The following is a 22046-nucleotide window of genomic DNA, read 5'->3' as shown; positions in this document are numbered from 1 at the left end:
AGGATGCCATGCAAAGGGTCAAGATCAGAAGGTAAAAAGTAATGGTAGCAGTATTCTCTTTTCAGGGATAGCCTGCTTAGTGCATCCAGCCTACTCAGTAATGGGCCAGCAAAGTCTTTGCCATTGACAAAACAGCTAAAATTGAATTCCATGACCCAGTTTGAGTCAAAGGAGTTCATTCCTCATGCTAGTATACCTAACTTCCAAGGTCCTCTACAATTCAGCCTTGGCATCTGATTAAGTGGCTCATTGGAAATGCCAGTGCAATAGGCTATGGAAGTCATCTTGTTTAGAGACAGATTCAAACTATCTTTTCTAAGAATTCCTGGGTTCACATATGTCCCTTTGGCTAAGAAGAGAGGCAAACTTACAGTGTTTGACTATTACACTTTATTTCCTTGATACTGAATGCTATTTAGTAGCTTAAGAGTTTTATACTGATTTTTAAAAACCTGCATTCAGCATTGAACCTTGTCTACTGCAAAAAAAGAAAATGGAAAGCCTTTTTGGTCAAAGAAACTAAGCTTTATTAAGAGAAACAAAGATGGGGCAATAAGGTGATGCAATGGATAGATCATGGGTCCTGGAGTCAGGAGAATTTGAGTTCAAATCTGGCCTCAGACACTTAATAATTACCTAGGGGTGTGACCTTGGTCAAGCCACTTAACCCCATTGCCTTGCAAAAATCAGAGACAGAGGGGGGAAGGGAGAGGGAGAGGGAGAGGGAGAGGGAGAGGGAGAGGGAAGAGGGGGGGAGAGAGAGAGAAAGAGAAACAAAGATTGGGTCCACAGTCCATCCACTATGGTCTGAGACTCTGAGATACAAAATTCACAGCCTTTTATAGATCTCTTGATTCAAGTATAATGCAACAAAACCCTCCAGAAACTTTTTACATTTACTATTACATTTACATTACTATTTACTATTTACATTACTTTTGCATTTTGTGAGTCTTTCTGTTCTAACCTGATGACATTCCAACTTATGTTTTAACTTTCTGCCATCCTAACTTTGCTCTTTCCATAATGACTCAAATAGTCCTTTAAAGGACTTTCTTCTGTCATCATTTTAACATGAACAATATATAGGTGTGATTATTGTGGTCATATACATAAGATGCATACTTTATAATGATTTAGTTACACTTCTAAGGTTAACTAGTCCAAGGTTAATTTTTTTCACAGTTGACACTACCTGAGACTACATCTTGGCTTCAGTAACATAGGCTTTTATCCAGGACTATATGTCTTATCCGATCAAAATGATAGTTTCTGATAATTACCAAAACAAAGTTCGAAAGGCATTGGGTACTGATCTTTCCTTTTACATTATCTGCTTCCATTCAGAGTATTTGCCACTACACAAAGCCATATCAATGGTACTTGCTTCTAGAAAGGCATTGTGATTTTCCTGTGTCTAAGTTGGTGGGGGCTCAGAGCTAAGTTCAAATTGAGTAGACCAACAAAACGACACACTCTTTGACAAAAAGATCATGCTATATCCATGGAACAGAATGGAGACAAGGGGTAGACAATTGAAGACTCCCTGGAGACCTTAGTGCCAAGTACTAACTCTAAATAACTCAGTATTTCTATCTATAGGGGGCATGAGCATAGATACATACATTATACAAGAGATAAATACTTTATAATGATTTAGTTACCATTCTAAGGTTAACTTTGTCACAGTCAGTTGAGACCACATCTTGGTTTCAGTAACACAGACTTTTGTCCAGGACTATATTTCTTATCCAATCAAAATAATCACGAATGATTATCAATGCTAGATGGTACAGTGGATAGAGCATTGGCCTTGGGAGTCAGGAGAATGAGAGTTTGAACCCAGTCTCAGACTCTGGATACTAAATAGCTGTATGACTCTGGGCAAGTCACTTCAGCCTGACTGCCTTGCATCTAAGGCATCTCTAGTCATCCTGATTCATATCTGGCCACTGGAGATAACTCTGGAAGAGAAAGTGAGGCTGGTGACTTAGCACTCACTCAAATCCAATTCACATGCTTATCATGGCATCACCTCTCTGATATCATGTTCTTCTTTGAGAATGAAGGACAAACATCATCATCATCATCAATGCTAGCTGGTGTTTAAAATCATATATGAACAATTGGTGCTTCATGGTTGACTTTTGTTTGCTTGTAACACCAAGGCATCACCACAGTTGATAGAGCTCTGGACCTAGTTAGAAAGACCTGAGTTCAAATGGTGCCTAAGACATGAGCTGCTTAGAGTTATTTAATTTCTGCCTGTCTTTGTTTTCTAATTTGTAAAATGGAAATAATATTAGTGCTTGTCTTTCAGGGTATGTTGTAAGGATAAAATGAGATATTTGTAAGGAGATTAACAAACCTTAAAATACTATATAAATGCTAACTATATTATTATATTATATTATATTAAATTTTACAAATTTAGGGAGGATCCCAAGGATGAAGCTCATGGGGCAAGCATCCAGAGAATCCCTGAGGCCTGTGGATCTCCCAGATTTCTCCTTATTCCTGGTGTCCACACTTCAAGATCATTGATTTTTAGTGGAGAAGCTCCTCCTACACTCCAGGAAGGAGACAGTCCCACAATAGAGAAGGCATCCCTATTTGAAACTCTATAATATTCAGAAAACAATCTTACCCCACTCCTCTTCCCTCCTGGACTATCACAGAAGCCACAGTCAAGTGGGTACCCTAGCAAATCTCAAGAGAAACAGGGGAGGCTTAGCAGGTAGTTCCCCTTGGAATCTGGGCTCAAACAAGGCTTCAGCCCTTCCCTGTCCTAGAAGGGGAAAAGGTAATTGGAATAAGACTGAAGCAAGAAGTATAACCAAAAATGAGCAGTAGTCAGGAAACCACAGTCACTGGCAGAGGAAGAGAAAGTCAGAGACCTCTAGCCCTGCCCTGACTAGCCATGTGATACCTAGTGAAAGTCAAACTTGAGCCCCAAAGAGAAAGAGGACTCAGTCCCACAGAGAAAGAGAGACCTAAAGCAGGGCAGGGCAGCCCTAAGCCTGCAGACCAACAAGAACAAGGAACTGGGGCTCAGGACAGGGAGGCTTAGTGTTCTGAGAGTGACAACGGTAATTACCAGGGTGAGTGGCACAGACCTATGGATCACCTCTCAGAAGCTCCCCACAGGAGAGAGAACCCCTGTAAAGGACTACTGATCACAGGTGAGACACCAGTTCTATGGGGAGGACAGCAAGGAGAGATAAAGACAGACAGAGATTGGGAGTTTCTGCCCAGACAAGAAAATTGACCCAAGCACCAGACTCATTCTTGGGACTCTGTCCCAGATTTAGCCACAGGAGTTTTCTTGAGCCAGAGACAGAATCCAAAGCAGCAGTTCAGGTCATACCCTAAGGTGAGATCCAGGGCATCTTTACAATGGCAAAAGAGTCAGAGGAGACAGCTCTGCTATTTACCAGTTGTGTGACCATGGACAAATTTCTCTGAACCCATTTCTTCACAGGCAAAATGAAGAGAATTATACCTCCCTAACCTACCTCCCAGAGCTATTTGGGAATAAAACTGCCAAGCATACAGGGAAAAAACCATTGAATTGAGAGTCAGAAGGTCTAGGTTCAGATGCTGCTCTGTGATTTGATATGGAACATTGGACAGTTCAGTTAATATCTGGGAGCATCAGTTCCCTAATAGGCAAAATGGGAATATTGGGACACCATGGTTTCTCTAAGGGTTTATTCAACCCTGAATCCTGTGATTTAAGACCCCCTCTCAGCCTCAGTCCCACCATTTTCCTCACTAATTTCTCTCTGCATTGTTTTATTAGTCACTTTCTGAACCAAATCCCAGTGTGGCCAAAGTAGAGATTATTGTCAGTTAGGCAGAGCTTGTTAAAGACCAAGTGCTTGGTTCTTCCATAGTGATGGAGACAGACAGATACTCAAACATTCAACCTGGGTACATGGAGCCTCTCAGTAACCTGAGGCACTCAGGAGGATGGGGGACCCTGCTGACCTCTGTCTCCTTACTCCTTTCTCAGCCTCCATCTTCAGCTGCTGGATCCAGCCAAATGTTTCCTTCAGTATTGTACCAAGCCCACCCTATGGAATGGTGGGTAGCCAAGTCACCTTGTCTATCCAAGGGTCCCCCAAGACTCCTTGCAGGTATACCTGGTACAGAAAGTCAGCAGAATCCTCCAATCAAATCCTCAGCTACCACATTGGGAGCCAAGTGCAGACACCACCAAACAGCCGAGAGATTATCTTCTCCAATGGCTCTCTGCTCATCCCCAACCTCACCGTCAGTGATAATGATGACTACATCTTACAACTTGTCCACTCAGAATGTGAAGTAGCAACAGTCCGCATACATTTAAAAGTATATGGTAAGTTCTGCCTTTCCAAGGTTGCTTTCCTTCTGACCTCCCCTAAGTTGCAAGGAGAAGCCAGGACCTGACCCAATAAGAGAAGTGCTGAGAGTTGAGAACCCCCAAGCCTAGGTCTACCAGGAGAATGGGTCACAGAAGTCAGATGATTCAGATATCGCCCCCTCGGACAAGTTTCTGGAAGGAGTCGGGAAAGCAGACTTGAAGATTCCACTTTGGAACTGTGAGAAATGACTCAGTAAATAACAGTAACCTATCATCCAAAGTGGATTCTGTTTGACAATGACAAGTTTCTCCTATTTTAGGGAGAAAGGAGCCACCCCACATCTGAACACAGGTTTTCAGGGCTTGCCTTAGTCCCATTAGAAAACCTGGGACAGGCAGTCAAGGGGCTTGAGTCCCTGATGGGTAACATGGAGCTAATAGAATCATTAATTTACAGCTAAGAGGAATTTCAGAAATAATAATATTAGCTAGCATTTTTATAGGACTTGTCCTGTGCTAAGCACTATACAATTATTATTTCATATGAATTCTGGGTGGTAGGTATTATTGTGATCCTCATTTTACTGATGAGGAAACTGAGGCAAACAAGGGAAATGACTTGTCCAGAGTCATACAACTTATATGTGATAGAGGCTGGATTTGAACTCAGGTCATCTGGACTTCAGGCCCAGTCAAGGCTCTAAGTTTACAGATGAGGAAACTAAGCCCCAGAGAAGATAAAGGAATTGCCCTGGGGGTCATAAACAGTAAGTGGCACAGCGGGATTTGAGTACCATAAGGGGCAGTCAGGAGTTGGGAGGTAATCAATTGTCTTTCTCTCCCCAGTTTTCCCTAGTCAAGATGGGGAACTGGACTGGCCCCTCTCATTCTGCCTAGGCAGGCTGTCCTGATGTGGGGTATGGCCACATAGGAGAGGGGCATTTCTTGGGGAATTCATTGACATTCTCTTGCCAGCCTGCCCAAGTGGGGCTCAGACCAAGCCTGCTTTCTCCCCCAGGCTCAGAAGAGTCTGATTTCATGGGAATGGAGATCAGTCAAGGTAGCTTTATCCCTGGACTCCCAGTCCCTTGAAAGGGAAGGGCCAAATCTCAAGGAGAGGGTAGAGATGAACACTTGTGTGCCTTTGGGGTGAGAAGATGTGGTTGGAACCAGAGTTAAAGACCAGGCTGACTCAATCTTCCAGGAAAACAACCAGGAAGAGACAAGGCTTCTCAAAGAGGGGAGTCTTAACTGGAGGAGAAAATCATCTTATAGCTTATTAATGTATGTAATAGAGGAAAGTTCCAGAGAAATATATTTGGACTCCAAATAAGAACCATAGTGAGAATCATCCTTTAGGAAATGGACTTTCCCCATAACTGGAGGTATTCAAGGTTTCTTTGTTGATTTGTCAGGGGAAATGGAGAGGGCAATTACTATTGTGCTTTAGCCTGGATTATTTCTAAGACACAGAGCCATGGAAACTCAGAAGTGGAAGATGCCACAGAGGCCACCTGAGGGTCTTTGCTTATTGAGTTTCTAGAATCAACAGCATGGCATGCAGTCGTAGCTAGCAGCTACAGGTGATGCCATACTTGGTTCCTCATATTGAGAAGCAGCTCTCACCACAGTTCACCAGCTGAAGTGAAGTGGGGGGGGGGTGCCAGAGCAACAGCTGGGAGAAAGTCTAAACAGGTGTTCTAAGTTGTCATTCACAAGCCCTTACTCGGTACCTCGAGAGAACAAGACACAATATGGAAAGAAGAGGGACTGGGGATTGAAAAGAAACTCAGGTTTCCAGACTCCAGGGGCCCAGAAAGAAAGAAACTACCAAGGGAGACCAAGGGAGGATCTGAATCTGAGAAATAGAGCATATCATGCCCCTTCCTCTGAATGGGGTTCTCACCAACCAATTGCTAAGCAATTAAGTGTCTACTGTGTGCTAAGAAGCACTGTTCTATGAGCTGGGGAATACAAAAAGGGCCAAAAGATAGTCCCTGCCCTCAAGGAGTTTACAATCTAATAGAGAGATAACTGGCAAACAAATCTGTACAAAAAAGTCATAGAAAATATATTGTAAGATAATTAGCAGAGAAAAGACTAGAAGTAACCAGTAGCCAAGAAAAAGAGGAAGGAGCTTTCCCAGGTCCTTACCTTAACTTGATATTAGATTGGGTTGCATAATACAGTGGAAAAGGTTCTAGACTTGAGGTCAGGCTTTAATATTCAACAGACTAGTCATATCACCTCCCTGACCCTCAGTTTCCTTCTTTATAATGTTGGGCTACTAATCATGGGATTCCCTTTTTCATCAGGTTGTTATGAGAAAAGCTATATAAGTGACAGGCCCCAGATATATGAATGGTTATTGTTCCTCAACAGGATGGTTTCAGTTCAATTAAGTGGGGAAGGGTCAGGGAGCCACAAAAGATTTCTTAAAAGGGGCAGTCATCAGAGTTTAACTTTAAAGATGGTGTTGGGGGAAAAACAAGGGAAGTCCTTTAAAGATGGGAGGTGGATTAAGCAGAGACAGAAGGTTGCATTCTAATGAGATTGTAGAATAATTGAATATAGATGGCACATGAAATAAAACCAAGAGATTGGTGGAAGCCAGACTGTGAAAAGCCTTGAAAGTCAGGGTCAAGAGTTTGTCATTTGCTCTGTACACACTGGGAGTCACTGAAGTATCTTAGGATAAAAGAATCACATGGTACCAATAGGGAGTCGGGAAGATATTTGGGAGGTGGTGGGAAAGCCTAGACTGAGGAGTCAAGAAGCAGGAAGTCCAGGGGGAAATTACTTCCATAATCTAGGGAAGAAGACATGGAGATCAGCCATAAAAACAAAAAAAAGGAAGCAGAATCCCCACAAACAACTATGAAATTAGGGATGCTTCAAAGTCATGAATTGGATGTGCAAATGAGAGGGACAGGACAGATAGATAAATTCAAAGGGGATTCTGGTTCAAATTTCAGAGTTAGAAAAATAGGAGGAGACAAAGATGGGGAAGACCAGTTTGGAGTAACCCAATAAGTTCGGTGTCCAGCATCTTGGATCTAATGTGCTGTCCAATACTCAGGGGTCCCTGATATTTTCCAGACACTGACAATGCAACCCTGCCAAGAGACAGTCAACATATAAGGTACACAGGCCAAGTTAGCTTTATACAGACTCCCCACATCCTCAACACCCACCAAGACTCCTTTTTCCTCTTCTTTATCAGATAACTAGGTGGAGAAATAGATAGAGCACTGGACCTGGAGTCAGGAAGACTTGAGCTCAGATCTAGACTTAAGTGCTTACTAGCTGTATGACCCTGAACAAGTCACTTTAACCTCTCTGCCTCAAAGAAACTTCCCCAGTTTCTTTGCTTGAAAGGTGAAGACCATATTAGCATCTACCTCCCAGAGTTGCTGTGAAGATTAATCTAAATGACATTTGCAAAAGTGCCTCATACATAACTACTTATTCATTTTTCCCCACCCCTCGCTGTGGCAGCCCTGCGTTCCAGAGAAATTGTCACAAGCAGCAATTTGATTGGAATTGTGATTGGGGCGGCTTTGATTGGATCCTGCATCTATATCCTGTGCATCAGGAAGACTGAATGGTAGGATGAGATTTCTTTCCAAGACCTTCTCCCCAAATTAGAGGGGAAAACCCAGCACTATCTTCCACTCCCTTCATTTTTTTTTTTTAAACTGGGTCTCTCTCTTCACCTAGTCATACATAGGCTAATTCCCTGGAAAGCTTCAACCAACTCCATTTTCAACCTGGGCCAGTCCACTCTTCCTTAGGGGACCTAAGGACTCCTCAAGGACCTTCCACATCAGCGCTGGACATCAGCAAAAACATTCCAAACTCCCAAGCTCAAGCAATCCACTAGTCTCAGCCTCCCTAGTATTAGAAATTAGAGACCTGCATCAGCACTCCCAACTCCAGATAGTAGGTTCTATGTGCTGACTTCAATTCCTTCCTAATTCCATATATTTTGGTCCACTTCTCCTCCCCCATACTTGATCATCCCTTTAAAACAGTCTCTCCTTTCCTCAATGGAGGGGGGCAGGGCAGAATATCCTGCCATCTTACCATGTTTACTGTACTCTCCAAAGCAAAATAAGCAAGGTTCCCTAAAGCAGAGATGAGGCAAGGAGCAGAAAATAGAGTGAATAACTGTAGGCATAGGAAGGAAGGAAGGAAGGAAGGAAGGAAGGAAGGAAGGAAGGAAGGAAGGAAGGAAGGAAGGAAGGAAGGAAGGGAAAAAGAAAGGAAGGAGGAAATAATTTTATATGGTTGACTATAAAAATGTTATAATTGAGTTTAAAAGTTAATCTTATAAGTGAAAAAAATGGAATAGATTGCAGGTTCCTCTAAAAAAATCTAGAGTTTTCTTGGGCTGAAAATTCAATAGGAAAAACAGTTTGACTTGGCAGCTAAAAAGATTGCAGTCATCTTGGGCTGATTGGAGAGAAACAGCAAGGAAGCAAGTCATCAGTCTCACTGTCAGAGCCCAGTAAGAAAGGACTCTGAATACTAGGCTCAGGGGCTTGTATTTTATCCTATAGGCAATAGCATGCACTGAGGTTCTTGAGTAAGGGGTGACAGTGTCAGACTTGATCCTTAGAAAGATTTTGACCTGCTATGGGAAGCATGGACTAGAGAGAACAAACACAGGAAGACTAGTTGGGGAGATGAAAGTCAAAACTAGGGTACGGTCTACACAAATAGGAAGGAGATGGTGATTGAGAGAGAACTGATAGAACAAGGTAACTATTTGGATGTGGTGGGAGGGGAAGAGAAGATCTGACCTGCAATTCCCAGCCTGGATAAAAGTATTTACAATACAAATAAGGAAGTTGGCAGGGAGCGATGTGCATGATGGGGGAAATAGTAAGTTCAGGTATGAACTGAGGAGTCTAAGGAGCCAGTGAGCCCTTAATCTAGAAGGATGTGGCCAACAAATTGTTGTAGAAACAGGTCAGAGTCTCAAGGGATGACTATTAACATCCCCTCCTTATGACTATTGGACCCTCCCAAAGCCAGTTATCCAGGAACCTCCCTTTTGTGTCCTCAAGTCAGGGTACCCCAAGGAAGATGACTATTCATGGCTTTCCTGTCTTGTTGTCTCAGGGCCTCTCAAGGTTTCCTAGGAAGAAAGACTCCAGTCCAGAAGGAAGGTAAGTATGTCCCTGGCAGGCAGTTGTAATACCACAAAAAACAACAGGAAATGACAACTAGTCATTGATTGATGGGTGAGTCCTTACCCTTCTCTAAATCTCAATTAGATCAAATGTAAAATTAACTACCTCTGATAGCCCAATATTCTATGACTGTATGGTACACCAAGAGGACATGTATTCTCTTTCTCACATCACTGAAACTTCCAGGAGATTTTCCTTCACACACAAAAAAAAAAAGGAAACTCAGTTCTCCTATTTAGTAACTATGTGACCTTTGGGGGAAATACTTCAGTTCTCCAGGTCTCAGTTTCCTCATGTGTAAAATAACTGCTTACACTGGCTAGTGCTGACAGTAGGTATTAGCAGCCCTTTCTTTGGAGAACAGTGAACTTAGGTCTCACACTTCCTTCAGAGTTGCCTCCATTGCAGACCATGTCTTCCATTTTTTATACTGGCTACAAATGGTAATCAATCATTTCCTTTCCGTTAGAATTTAATCAATTACCATTTTTGTGGTGTAATCTGTTTTTTATTATTTCTAGCATATCCAAATCCCCTTACTGAAATGTAGAATTTTTTTTGAACCATATTTTCTTTCATCAGCCCGATTTTGGCATTGAAGTCACTGAATGGAAAATAGATATCGATTAAATTTTGCTATATTTTAAGAGGTTTAATAGAATTCCTTTATCTCCTCATACTCTGAAACTAATGATGCTACAGAAATGATCATCTCCCTGACAATTTCTTTGGAAATAATTATTTAGCAAGGGTGGTCATCAAAAAACAGATACATATTTTTATTGGAGCTGTATTGGAAAAGTCTTCTCACAGACACAGTCTTGGAGGACTCAGGACTCCCCCATGCCATCATGAGACTTATCAGACTAGAAGTTGATGATTAAATTGACCCAATCCTTTCCTTCAAGGAGTTTTTCCTAGAGTCTCTGGACAAAGGATTCAGAGCTGAGAGGAGGTGCTCATGAAGGGCCCATCATGGAATCTCAGACCACAGACTCTAGAACTATCAACTCCATAACCAATGACTCCTAGAACCAGACATCAAGAAACCTTGCTATAGGAAACTGTGGGGAAAGTGAGGAAAGAAAGAAGGAAGAAAAAAACTTTTTTTTTACTTTTAGTATTTTAATTTTCCCCAATTACATGTAAACAATTTTTAACATTCATTTTCAAAATTTTGAATTTCAAATTCTCTCCCTCCCTCTCCACCTCTCTCATTGAGGAGGCAAGCAATTTGATAAAGGTTTTGCCTAAAATAAGCATTTCTTTAGCACCAGCTATAGACCAAACACTGCTAAGTGTTATCTCATTTGATCTTCACCATAACCCTGGGAGATAGGTGCCTTTATTAACTCCATTTTACAATTGATAAAAGTGAGGCAAATGAAATTTAAGGGACTTGTTCAGGGTTAAAAGCCAGTAAGTGTCTGAGGAAAAATTTGAACTTAAACTTTTTGACTCCAGGTCCTGTCCTCTATCCATTATGCCACCCAGCTTCCCCTCACTTCCTTCTCTATCATTCTCTCCTGGCATTCCAGCTAAGCACACCAAGATCTTATGTCTGGATTTCTCTCCCTTTAGGTGAAGATTCCAACTTCTATATGAATAATGTTTTGTTTCAAGACTTTCCTCGGTTTCCACAGGTAGGGACAGAAGATATTTTTCTGGGACTTGGGGGTGTCTATCATGGGATTGGGCAGCTAGATGACTCGGTGGACAGAGTGCCAAGTCTTGCTTCAGGAAGATCTGAGTTCAAATCTGAGCTCAGACACTTACTAGCTGTGTGACCCTAGTCAAGTCCCTGAAACTTTTTGCCTCGGTTTTCTCATCTGTAAAATGAGAAGGAAATGGCAAACCACTCCAGTATCTTTGATAAGAAAACCCAAAAATGAGGGTCGCTGGCGTGAGCGAAAATGACTAAACAATAACAACAATGATGGGGTGGGAAGGAGGTCCTTCAGTCAGAACTGGAGACGCGTCGGACTTGAAAGGTCGGGTGGGATAATCACTGAAGAATGCTGGTGAGCAATAAGGCATCCAATGGAGGATGTTCAGAAGGGTGATGGGCTCAAAATTCATGTTATTTGAACAGATAAATGGAAAGAACTCGTGGTAACTAATCTGGAGAAGAAAAAAATTGGTTTGGGAGGAAGATCTGGGAACCATCTTTGAGTAGCTAAAGTGGAATTCATAAGGAAGTGGGATTCAACTTAATCTATTTGGCCACAGAGATAAGAATATACCCTGGCACATAACTGATAATAAGAGGCAAAGTTGTAGAGAGGGGAATTTGGGCTTCATGTGAAGGAAAAACCTCCAATTAGGTGTCACTGAATGTGGAATGGGTTGATTTGACAGGGAAGAGGTTCCTGCTCCACCTTGGAGGTAAATAATTTCTAAGATCCCTTCTAACTTAGGCAATTTGTATTCTAAGGCCTTCCCAACTATAAAATTCTATGCTCTATATCCTAAGTCTATATCCTAAGGTCTTTTCTGCTCTAAGCTGAATTACATCTCATATGAAGAGAATAATCCAGATCTCCTGGACCATTACCAGTTGTCTTACCCCTGGAATCCAATGGTTCTGGAGGATAGAGAGTGAGGCAGATGACTTTGCCCATACATCTCTGCCTTACTGCATTCAATTTATGGATAAGTCTGTCTGTGGTGCCATTGGTCATCTCTGAGAATGAAGAATGAACAACATCAAACCCAAATCTCTAGCATGCAATCTACTCTTGGACATCTCATCTGGATGCCTTTTGGGCATCTCATATTCTACATAACCAAAGCAGACCCCTTTATCATTCCTTGCAGACTTTCTCCTCTTCTTATTTTCTATATTACTATCAAGGGTCCCATCATCCTCCCAACCCTCAGACTCCCATCCCCAGTGTCACTGTCATCTCCTCATTTTCAATATCCTAATATAACCTGTTGCTACATTTTTTCATTTCTCCCCCCACAAACTCTCTCCCATATACTTTCTCTCCAACCAACCACCACATTCATTCAGATCATTCTGATCTGGGCAATTGCAAACGCCTTCTGCCTCCCTACCTTGGTTTTTTTTCTCTCTACTAAGGTTTACATACAACTACCAAAGTGATTTTTCCCTGGCCATATAGCCCCCTACTCAAGTAATTTCATTAGTTCTCTATTCCCTGGAGTAGTGGAAGTGTGGGTGGGAAGAGGATCAAGGAAGTCTTCTGTAAAGGCTTGTACTAGAACTGAGCTTAGAAGGGAGTCTTCTAAGATATCAAGTGGAAGAGGGAGAAAGAATCATTTAAAAACTCCCCTCTCTTCTAAAATCCTTTACTCAGGCTTCATGAAAGCTTTCTTGTCCTATTACACATTTATTCCTTTTATACAACTGACATCTCCCCCAAACTGACTTTATTGCTCTTCATCTCCAGCCTCCAGATCTTTGTATTGTCCTTAAACTCAGAAGACACTATATTTCCTCTACATGGTCTCTTGGCTACGTTCCAAGCTCAACTTGAATAGCAACATGATAGTTTTCTTGATACACCCTTCTCCTTGACTCCCCAAAAGCTAAAAGGTAACTTTCTTGAGAGCAGGAACCTTAGTTGCTACTGGGCCACTGAGCCTAGCATTGTGGCAGTCACATAGAAAGGAATTAATAAATGTTTGCAACCTAATTGATGGATGAATTGATTAAGGCCCCTCCTAACTCTGACATTCTATAATCTAAGCCTTCCTCCCAACACTAATATTCTGGTTCAAAGACCCCTTCAAGCTTTGACACTCTCTGTTCTCATGTTCTAAGCTCTGATATTCCACATTCTGTGATCTGCTATCTGTTATTCCATGTTCTAAATTCCCTTCCATCTCTAAAGTTCTAAGGTCCTCCTAACTCTGACCTTCTCTGTTCTTAATTCTGATATTCCATGTTCTAAGACCTCTTCCAGTTCCAACATTCCCTGTTCTAAAGACCCTGCCAGCTCTGATACTCCATGCTCTAAATTCTCTGCCAGCTCTGGAGTTGCCTGTTCTAAGGCCCTTCCAATTCTAACATTCTCTGTTCTCATGTTCTAAGCTCTGATGTTTCATGTTCTAAGACCCTTCCCAGTTCTGGCATTCTATGATCTAAGGGTTCTCTTTTCTCAGCTCTGACATTCTCTGTCTAAATTCTCTCCCAGCTTGGAAGTTCCCTGTTCTAAGTCCTTTCAACCTCTGATGTTCTATTTGTCAATGACCAGGCTGCTCTTTCCCACTCTGTAGGACCAGGACTCCTCTGCTGCTCCATCTGAGAATATCTACCAGGTATATGCATAAGATCTCCCCTGGATACTAAAAGAGAGGATGAAATGCTAGTTAATTAAGGGACCCAGAAACAGGACCAGATTGGAGGGAAGAAGATAAATGAGCAGAAAATCCCTCCCAGTTCTGACATTCTCCTTGAAAGGAGGGAAACAAACAATAATTTAGCCTTGTGCTAAGCAGTGAGAATATAAATAGGATCCCCCCCAAAAAAAAAAAACCATCCCCTGCCCTCAAGGAGTTTACATGCCACTGGAAATGAGGGAGGAAGAGAGGGATACAGAGGTAGGAGGGAATGGAGGAGTCTACCCTGGGAGCCTGGTTTTGAAGTCTAGAAGGTAATAATAGGGCCAAGAAGAGAATGAAGGCAAATTAGCCTGGGCCCTTTCACAAAATGGAAGTGTTATGAAGGATTCATGAAAGGGAGAAAGGGGATAGATCTTGTAGAGGGGTGGTGAGCAAGGCTTATGGGTGGGAGAGTGATCCCAGGCAAGGAGGCAGTGGGGACTAGGTAAAGTTTCTGGTCAAGTCAACAGTAAAGGCAGAATTCTGAAGTCCAGAGGGTCCAAAACAGAGTTAGGAAGGGGAAGACCTTGGATGTCCCTGACATTTCCTCTCTCCATTCTCAGGCACTGAATGTCAATGAAATGGAAGTTTATGAAAAGATCCCACCTTCAAAGAAACCTCAAGCCCATAGAAAAGGGAAAATCACCAAGTTCTAGACTGTAGAGCCAAAAGGAAACTTAGAAACCATTGAGTGCAAATGTCTTCATTGTAAAAATGAGAACTCCAAGGCACACTGCTAGCAAGTATCTTGGACCAGAGTTCAATTCAGGTCTTCCTTACTCCAGATCTGCTTCTCTGTCCTCTGTACTTTGCTGCCTCTAGCCAGCTTATAGAGATGCTTTCACATTCTAACCACTTCCCATCATTCAGATGTGGTTCACAGGTAGCACCAGAGGGAGAACCATCAGGAGAGAAAGAAAGGGGTAAGGAGGAAGAGGAGAAGCATGCAGAACACTCCAACAGAGTGGAGAAAAAGGAAAAGAGTCAAGGCTATGTGTACCTGAGCAGAAGGGAAGCCAAGTAACACTTGGCTGGATTTGAGACAATAGATCTTTGCTCTGTGAACCCAACAACATCAACATCTCTATATTTTCCTCTTCTTTTCTCTAAAAGGCCTATACCCTCTGACCTATAAACCCCACAATTATTGATCTATATTCAGGAGGTCCCAGGAAGCAGTTTCCACATACACAAAAATATTCATCTCAGCCCTTCACAAATAACTGGGAACAAATTAAACTCTTTATCAATTGGAGAAAGGATGAGTAAATTGTGGGATGTAAATGGAATGAAATATTACTGCTCCAAAGGAAATGATAAAGATGAAAAGGGCAGGGAAACATGAGAAGAAATGCCTGAACTGATACAGAGCATAGTAAGCAATATTTAGAGGGGGGGAAACAACCATGCAAAGTGACTGTATGGTGACCATGCCTGCCTCTAGGGAAACTACGAAAGCAAAACCACTTTGCTTTTTTGTAGAGGTGGGAGACTATGGGTGCTGAGTGCTGCAAATATTATCAGATTCAATCTGCTACATAGTTTTGTTGAATTGCTTACTTTTTAATTCTTTCTTGTTATTCTTTATTACAAGAAATGGCTTATGTAAGGAACAGAGAGAGAAAGAGAGAACAAGAGCAAGAGAGCAAGAGCAAGGGCAAGGGAGAGAGTGAGAGAGAGAGAGAGAGAGAGGAGATTTGGAAATGTTAGTAATATGAAAGCAAAATATAGAAATAATTTGTTCAACTAAATCCATCATCTTCTCTCTCTGTCACTTCCCTCCCAAAGCTGGTACATCCTATACGTGGTCTTATTTCTGTTGAAGTCAGTTCTAATCTACTAGGCTCTCAGGTTTGTAATGTCAGAGCCATCTTTGACTCACCACACTAAGTGTCACCTGAGGTCCAAAGGGAGTAGCTCCTGGGAAGGCTGCCTGAAGCAAGTGCCTGATAATGTTTATCCTCCATTCTCAAAGAAGACCATGATATTAGGGAGGTGATGCCTTGACAAGCAAGTGAATTTGATTTAGGGGCTGTTGTGCTAAATTATCAGCCTCACTTTCTCCTCTGGAGTCCTCTGGGTCCATTGACTAGATATGAATCAGCACAAATGGAGATAACCCTGGATGCAAGACAATCAGGGTAAAGTGATTAAGGTGGCATGTGAGTTATTCATTGAAGGATGGAGACAAATTCCAGGTGGATTAGTGTTAGTGGTAAAGATTATCTACCATCACTACCAGTACCCAAAAGAGTAACTAGCAGGCCCTTCTTTCAACCAAAGACAGAGACAAAAAAAAAGACACAAGCTGAGCCCTAGTCTGATCATAAACTCTATAAAATGAAAATTGAGTGGAAAAAGTTCAATGGGAAGGGTTCTGGCCTAGGAGCCCAAAGATCTGTCTTTCATCTCCAGCTCTGACACTTGTTTATTGAGAATCTTTTCCAGTATCCTATTTCCCTCCCTCCCCATCTAAGGGTTGATGCCCTCCATCCCCAAACTCCTGAGTATAGATTTGTCCTTATTCTGATGACACTATACTTAAAAATGTACATTTTCCCATGTTAGAATGCAAACTGCTAAAATGCATCAGTTATTTCATGTTTTCCCTTGGATTCTCCCTCCGCATCATGTACCTTTGTTGAATACAAATGCAACATTTAATTAAATGTTTAGCCAGGGATCTGTTGATTGACTATGGGATCCAGCCCAAATCTCATACCCTACCTAGCTTTGGGTGTCCTAACCAACAAGGGAGAAATTAAAGGGTCCCTAAAGTTCCTTTCACATCTACTATTTGATGATTCAGGGGTCTTGCTTTGCTCATGTGCTCTGCCATAGAACCATGAAAGTGGACTGTTATGATAAAGTTGGAGAACTGTTCCCTTGGGAGACACAGTAAAACAGTGGTTCTGTAGATTCCCTTTCACAAAAGCTAATCAAGAAATGAAAGAGGGACCTTGGAACAGAGAATGTCAGAACTAGGAGGGACCTTGGAACAGAGGATGTCAGAACTAGGAGGGACCTTGGAACAGAGAATGTCAGAACTAGGAGGGACCTTGGAACAGAGAATGTCAGAACTAGGAGGGACCTTGGAACAGAGAATGTCAGAGCTGGGAGGGGCCTTGGAACAGAGGATGTCAGAACTAGGAGGGAGCTTGGAACAGAGGATATCAGAACTAGGAGGGACCTTGGAACAGAGAATGTCAGAGCTAGGAGGGACCTTGGAACAGAGGATGTCAGAGCTGGGAGGGGCCTTAAACTAGGGAAAGTCAAAACTGGGAAGGACTTTAGAACAGGGAATGCTAAAACCTAGAGGAACCTCAGAACAAGGGATATCAGAGCTGGGAGGGACCTTGGAGCAGGGAAGGTCAGAACTGAGAGGTACCTTAGAACAGGGGATGTCAGAGCCCAGATCTCCTCACTCTCAGCCTCTGGAAAGGGATCCTTCCTCTCCATTCTCCAAACACCAAAAACAGTGACCATCAACCCACCCCATTCTTTGTCCCCAAGGAGGAACACTACTTGTGGATGAAAACACAAAAAGGAAAAAAGTCAGCATTCTGGCAGAACAAGGCCAGAGGGTCCAGGGAAGGGTCTCTGTTTCAGCCTCTCACAGTGACCACATTCCAATCCAGGGCAGCCATTTTCAAGGAGCAAAATGAGTGTTCTCACAGAATGAAATGGAGGACCAGGGCTTGTCCTGATTCAGATATTTCTATCTTTCCTGCCTTTGAATCCATAGCAGATAGATAGGATAATCAGAATAGGAAATAGCATATTTTTAGTGGAAAAACACAGAATGTCATAAAAGAGAGGAACATATTAGAACATAGAACACAAGACTTCAGACCTGGAAGGAGACTTAGAATGTAGAGCAAAGAATGTGACAACTAGAAGAAACTAACAGAGATCACCAATGTTGAAAACTTTTGTAACATGTAATTGGAAAAATAAAATAAAATAAAATAAAATATCAATATGAACCATAAAGGTCATTTCATCCAGTCCCATATGTTGCAGATAATAAGAAAAGATTTGGTCTCAACATCAAGCAGTAAGTCAATAACAGAGCTGGCTCCAGAATGAACTCCCAAGATGGAGTCAATGGGATTCACTCACGATTTTCACAATTAATCACTTGCTATTCCTAAAAGAACTTGAAATCTAGCCAGGAATGTAATAAAAAAAAATGGGACCAGCCCAGGTCAACCTTGGTTTATTCCAAGGTTGTGAAGATGTGAAGAATTACATTTTGATGGTGAGATTGACTTGGTGTTTGAAAGATTGTGTTGGACTGGGAAAGTTAACACTGAAAGGTGCTTATGACAAATTAATTTCTAAAAAATAAGACATGTATTTTAGACAAGGAGAACAAGGAAGCAATAGGGCTTATCATCTTGAGACAATGATATTTAGCAATTGTTAACAGACATTTAGAGGAAACTATGACTCAGAGTTCATTACTTCTCTATTTTCTATCAACAAGAATGATTTTCTACTAGAGAAGATCAAAAAAAAACAGACAAAAATGAATGCTTGGATATAGGTTGGACTCAATGGACTTAGAGGTCCCTTCCATTATGTCTAATCTCATTATATGTAAGGAGAGAGAAACAAAAGTTCTAATGGCATTCAATGAATCCAAAACTTAAAAACCTAAAGGTTGAAATGACCTGTATTGACACTGCCCAACTGTCTGGATGCCAAAATGAATAAAGAATCTGACTAAGGTTCTAGGTACCAAGAAACTAGAACTGGAAGACAACTCAGAGGCCATGAAACCAATCTCCACATACTGAAGAAGGGAAAACTGAGTCCTAGAAATGGGAAAGTGATTTCCCAAGGTCATTGACACCAGAAATAACAGTACTGGGCTTCAAACCCAGATCCATTCACTCTAAATCCAAGGCTTTCTCTATTCAAGGCTATGCTGCTTCTCTTTTTATAGGATTTTGGAGAAAGACTAGAGAAGACATAGTGAGCAAGATGGATTTCACAAAAGCTAAACCATTGAGGCTGGCATCCATTCCCAGCAAGATCATGGAGTGAGCTATTAAACAGATGGGTGGTGATCACTTAGAGAAAGAAAAATCAGGAAGAAGTAATGAGTTAGGGGTGGCTAGGTGGCACAGTGGATAAAGCACCGGCCCTGGAGTCAGGAGTACCTGGGTTCAAATCTGGTCTCAGACACTTAATAATTACCTAGCCGTGTGGCCTCAGGCAAGTCACTTGACCCCATTTGCCTTGCAAAAATCTAAAAAAAAAAGAAGTGATGAGTTGCCTGAATTTTTAGGTATCATTACTAGAGTCAGGGATGGAATAATAATAATAATAATAATAATAATAATAATTAATAATAATAAAATAGTCAACATTTAGAAAGTACTTCAAGTTTCTGAAGAAGCTTTGTGAGTAATAACTCATCTGGTCCTCACAACAAGGTTGGCGGGGAGGGGATGCATGACATTATTATCCCCATTTTATTGGTGAGGAAAGTTAGGCAGACAAAGATGACTGATTTGCACAAGATCACATATCTATTAAGTGTCTGTGACTAGATTTGAACTCAGTTCTTCTGGACCCCAAGTCCAACACTCTATCCATTGCACTACCTAGTTTCCATCTCCCATATAAATGCTAGCTTTGAATATTTCTCAAATGCTGAAATGAATCCATGATCTCATCTATTTGGATGTTTCCTCCAGTGAAGCACATAAAGTGAATCCCATTCACATCTGTCCAACCTATTTATCTCTTGTCTGAATTCTCCCAAATTTAACCACCAGAGGCTCAGTAAGAACAGAGGATCCATGAAACAAAGAAAAAAAAATCTATTGTTCCCAGTTTTGTCTTCCAGGGACCAAAGAGAATGAATCTAACTATTTCTCTAAAAACAACAGGCCTTCAATAGAAGTTCCCAGGATTGCTGGTGAATGGCTGGATGGTACTTCTGTTAGCAGTCCAATCTTCAAAGTCATAACCTTTAGCTTTCTCACCACCCTCAACTGCCTGGTTGGAATGCAATTCAGTTGATCAATATCCTTCTTAAAAGGGGGAACCTGGAACTGAACCCAGTATTCTCCACGAAGTCTCATTTGGGCAGAGGACAAAGGGAGCCCTTCCTGGGTCTGGGCTTCACTCCCTCAAGGCAGTCCTTGGCATATCTGAGCTTCTCCCATGTATTGTTATTTTCCTCATTCTTAAGGGGCTCACAGGCAAGGAGACACTGTGGCCTCTAATTTAGTCCTTGTGATTCGTTGTCTAGGCTAACTTCTTCAGTCCTACTACTTGTGATGTGGTATGTTGTTTTGTTTTGTTTTTAGGTTTTTGCAAGGCAAACGGGGTTAAGTGGCTTGCCCGAGGCCACAGGGCTAGGTAATTATTAAGTTTCTGAGATCGGATTTGAACCCAGGTCCTTCTGACTCCAGGGCTGGTGCTTTATCCACTGCGCCACCTAGCCGCCCAAGTGATATTTTTTAATGGAGTGTCTGTCCTAAGGTCCTATGCATTCTCTATTCTAAAAGCCTTCTCAGTTCCTGTGTTCCCTTTTCTAAGGGCCATTCCAAGTGCAATATTTTAGCTTCTTCTGATTCTTTCATAGGGAATTTCCTTATAAAATTAAAATAGCACATAATGGGCTTTTCTTAACATTTTTACACTGCTTTGGAGCAGAAAGGCCAACTGCCTATGACTCTCTTTCTCGGACCTAATATTCTATGACTATTGTTCCCTCAGAATGAAGCCTTAGCCTAGTGGAGAATAGGAAAGAGATCCCAGACAAAGAACTGTGAACTAAGTCCATTTATCTGGCAGTGGCATAGCAGGGAGAGGTTGCCAAGGCCACAAGGTAGGACTGAGATCCTGAGGGCCAAAGTTCCCTTCATGTTCTTTGTTTCCTCAGTCTCTCAGAATGCCCTACCCTGTCCAACCCATAAAGTTTTGGCTTCCTCTTAGTATGGTCCCTCTGGAAACAAAAACTCTTTGTTACCAGCTTCCCTTTTATTTCCCCTGCCTATAAAATGAGAAGGGTGGAAGAGAACTAGCTCTTCTCTGTTTATTTTGAAGATGAGGTCATGGGGGCTAAAGTCTTGTGTCAATTGTGTGAATTTGTGAGATAACTTGCCTGACACACTGGTCTCCAAGTAGAAGAATGAGATGGAGAATGAGGTGGAGAATGAGATGAGGAATAGAAAGAAGTAAAGGAGGGAGAATGGAAGGAAGAAAGTAAGAAAGAAAAACAAAGAAAGAAAGGAGGAAAGGAGATGGGAAAAGGGAAAAGGAGGAACATAAAGGAAAGAAGAAAAGTTGGGGTAGAAGGAGAGAGAAGACAAGGAAAGAGGAGGAGGGAAATGGAAGGAGTAGCAAAGAAAAAGAAGAGGAGGGGGAGAAAGAAGAGAAAGGAAGAAAAGGAAGGAAGAAAAGAAAGGAAGGGAGAAGAGAAGAGGTCAATCTAGGTGAAATCTGGGAAGTCATGGGTTGCTCCCAAGAAGCCCAAGATGCTCCACACTGTACTGTACATAGTTCTGCCCACCTCTGTGTTTTTTAGGTGCCAATGGGTTCTATGCCTATTACTGTTTACACAGCAGGATGTCGGGATAGTCACAGTTCTAGGTGTCCCAGTTAGCAGTTGAAAGACAAATGGTTCCAGGGAGCAGACAGGAGGCAGCACAGTGCTGGGGAAAGAGGACAAAGTGTGAAGTCAGATGCTCTGAGTTTGAATCCTGACTCTACCATTTGCTAGTTTGGGAAAGGCAATCTCCCTGGGATCTCAGTTTCTCCTTTTCAAGGATTTGACCGGATGGTCTATATTCTGTAGAATCCTGAATCTGCTACTTGCAGCACATATGACTTTGGTCAAGTCTCTTAACCTGGGTCTTACTTTGCTCATCTATTTAATGAGGAGAACTGGACAAGATGTCCCCTCTGACTCTATGCCTTTATCTCAAGTATGAATTTGGTGGGGTTTTTTCATATTCTAATAATTATTTCAATATAACTGATTACCTTTATAAACCTCTGTAATTTGTTTCCTATCCTCACTGAATTTCTATTCTATTTGCTTATGACTTCATAAAGATTGCCTGTTGGACCTGACTTCTAACAAGGAAGGTGTTGGGGGCGGGGGGAAGAGGCTTGGCGGTCGCTTAGCG

General features: G+C 41.9%; 1 protein-coding gene across 1 annotated transcript; it reads left to right on the top strand.

The window, feature by feature from the left end:
* The first annotated feature begins 2988 nt into the window (after positions 1–2988).
* LOC141509640 (cell adhesion molecule CEACAM1-like) lies at positions 2989–17778 on the top strand. The gene is made up of 7 exons (XM_074219330.1): positions 2989–3182; positions 4016–4360; positions 7844–7952; positions 9473–9519; positions 11125–11186; positions 13789–13830; positions 14457–17778. The coding sequence occupies exons 1-7, from the start codon at positions 3119–3121 to the stop codon at positions 14547–14549; spliced, it is 762 nt and encodes a 253-aa protein (XP_074075431.1). The 5' UTR covers positions 2989–3118; the 3' UTR covers positions 14550–17778.
* Positions 17779–22046: the final 4268 nt, after the last annotated feature.

This window comes from Macrotis lagotis, chromosome 1 (genome assembly GCF_037893015.1).
Source record: "Macrotis lagotis isolate mMagLag1 chromosome 1, bilby.v1.9.chrom.fasta, whole genome shotgun sequence".
Classification (NCBI taxonomy): domain Eukaryota; kingdom Metazoa; phylum Chordata; class Mammalia; order Peramelemorphia; family Peramelidae; genus Macrotis; species Macrotis lagotis.
This window is presented reverse-complemented; position numbering and strand designations above follow the sequence as displayed.

Bases quoted from the DNA above. Each gene is read 5' to 3' on its own strand.
- LOC141509640 (XM_074219330.1), top strand. From the start codon at position 3,119: ATGGATCACCTCTCAGAAGCTCCCCACAGGAGAGAGAACCCCTGTAAA. The intron at 11,187-13,788 runs GTAGGGACAGAA...CCCACTCTGTAG, and splicing joins ACTTTCCTCGGTTTCCACAG to GACCAGGACTCCTCTGCTGC. The intron at 13,831-14,456 runs GTATATGCATAA...CTCCATTCTCAG, and splicing joins CATCTGAGAATATCTACCAG to GCACTGAATGTCAATGAAAT.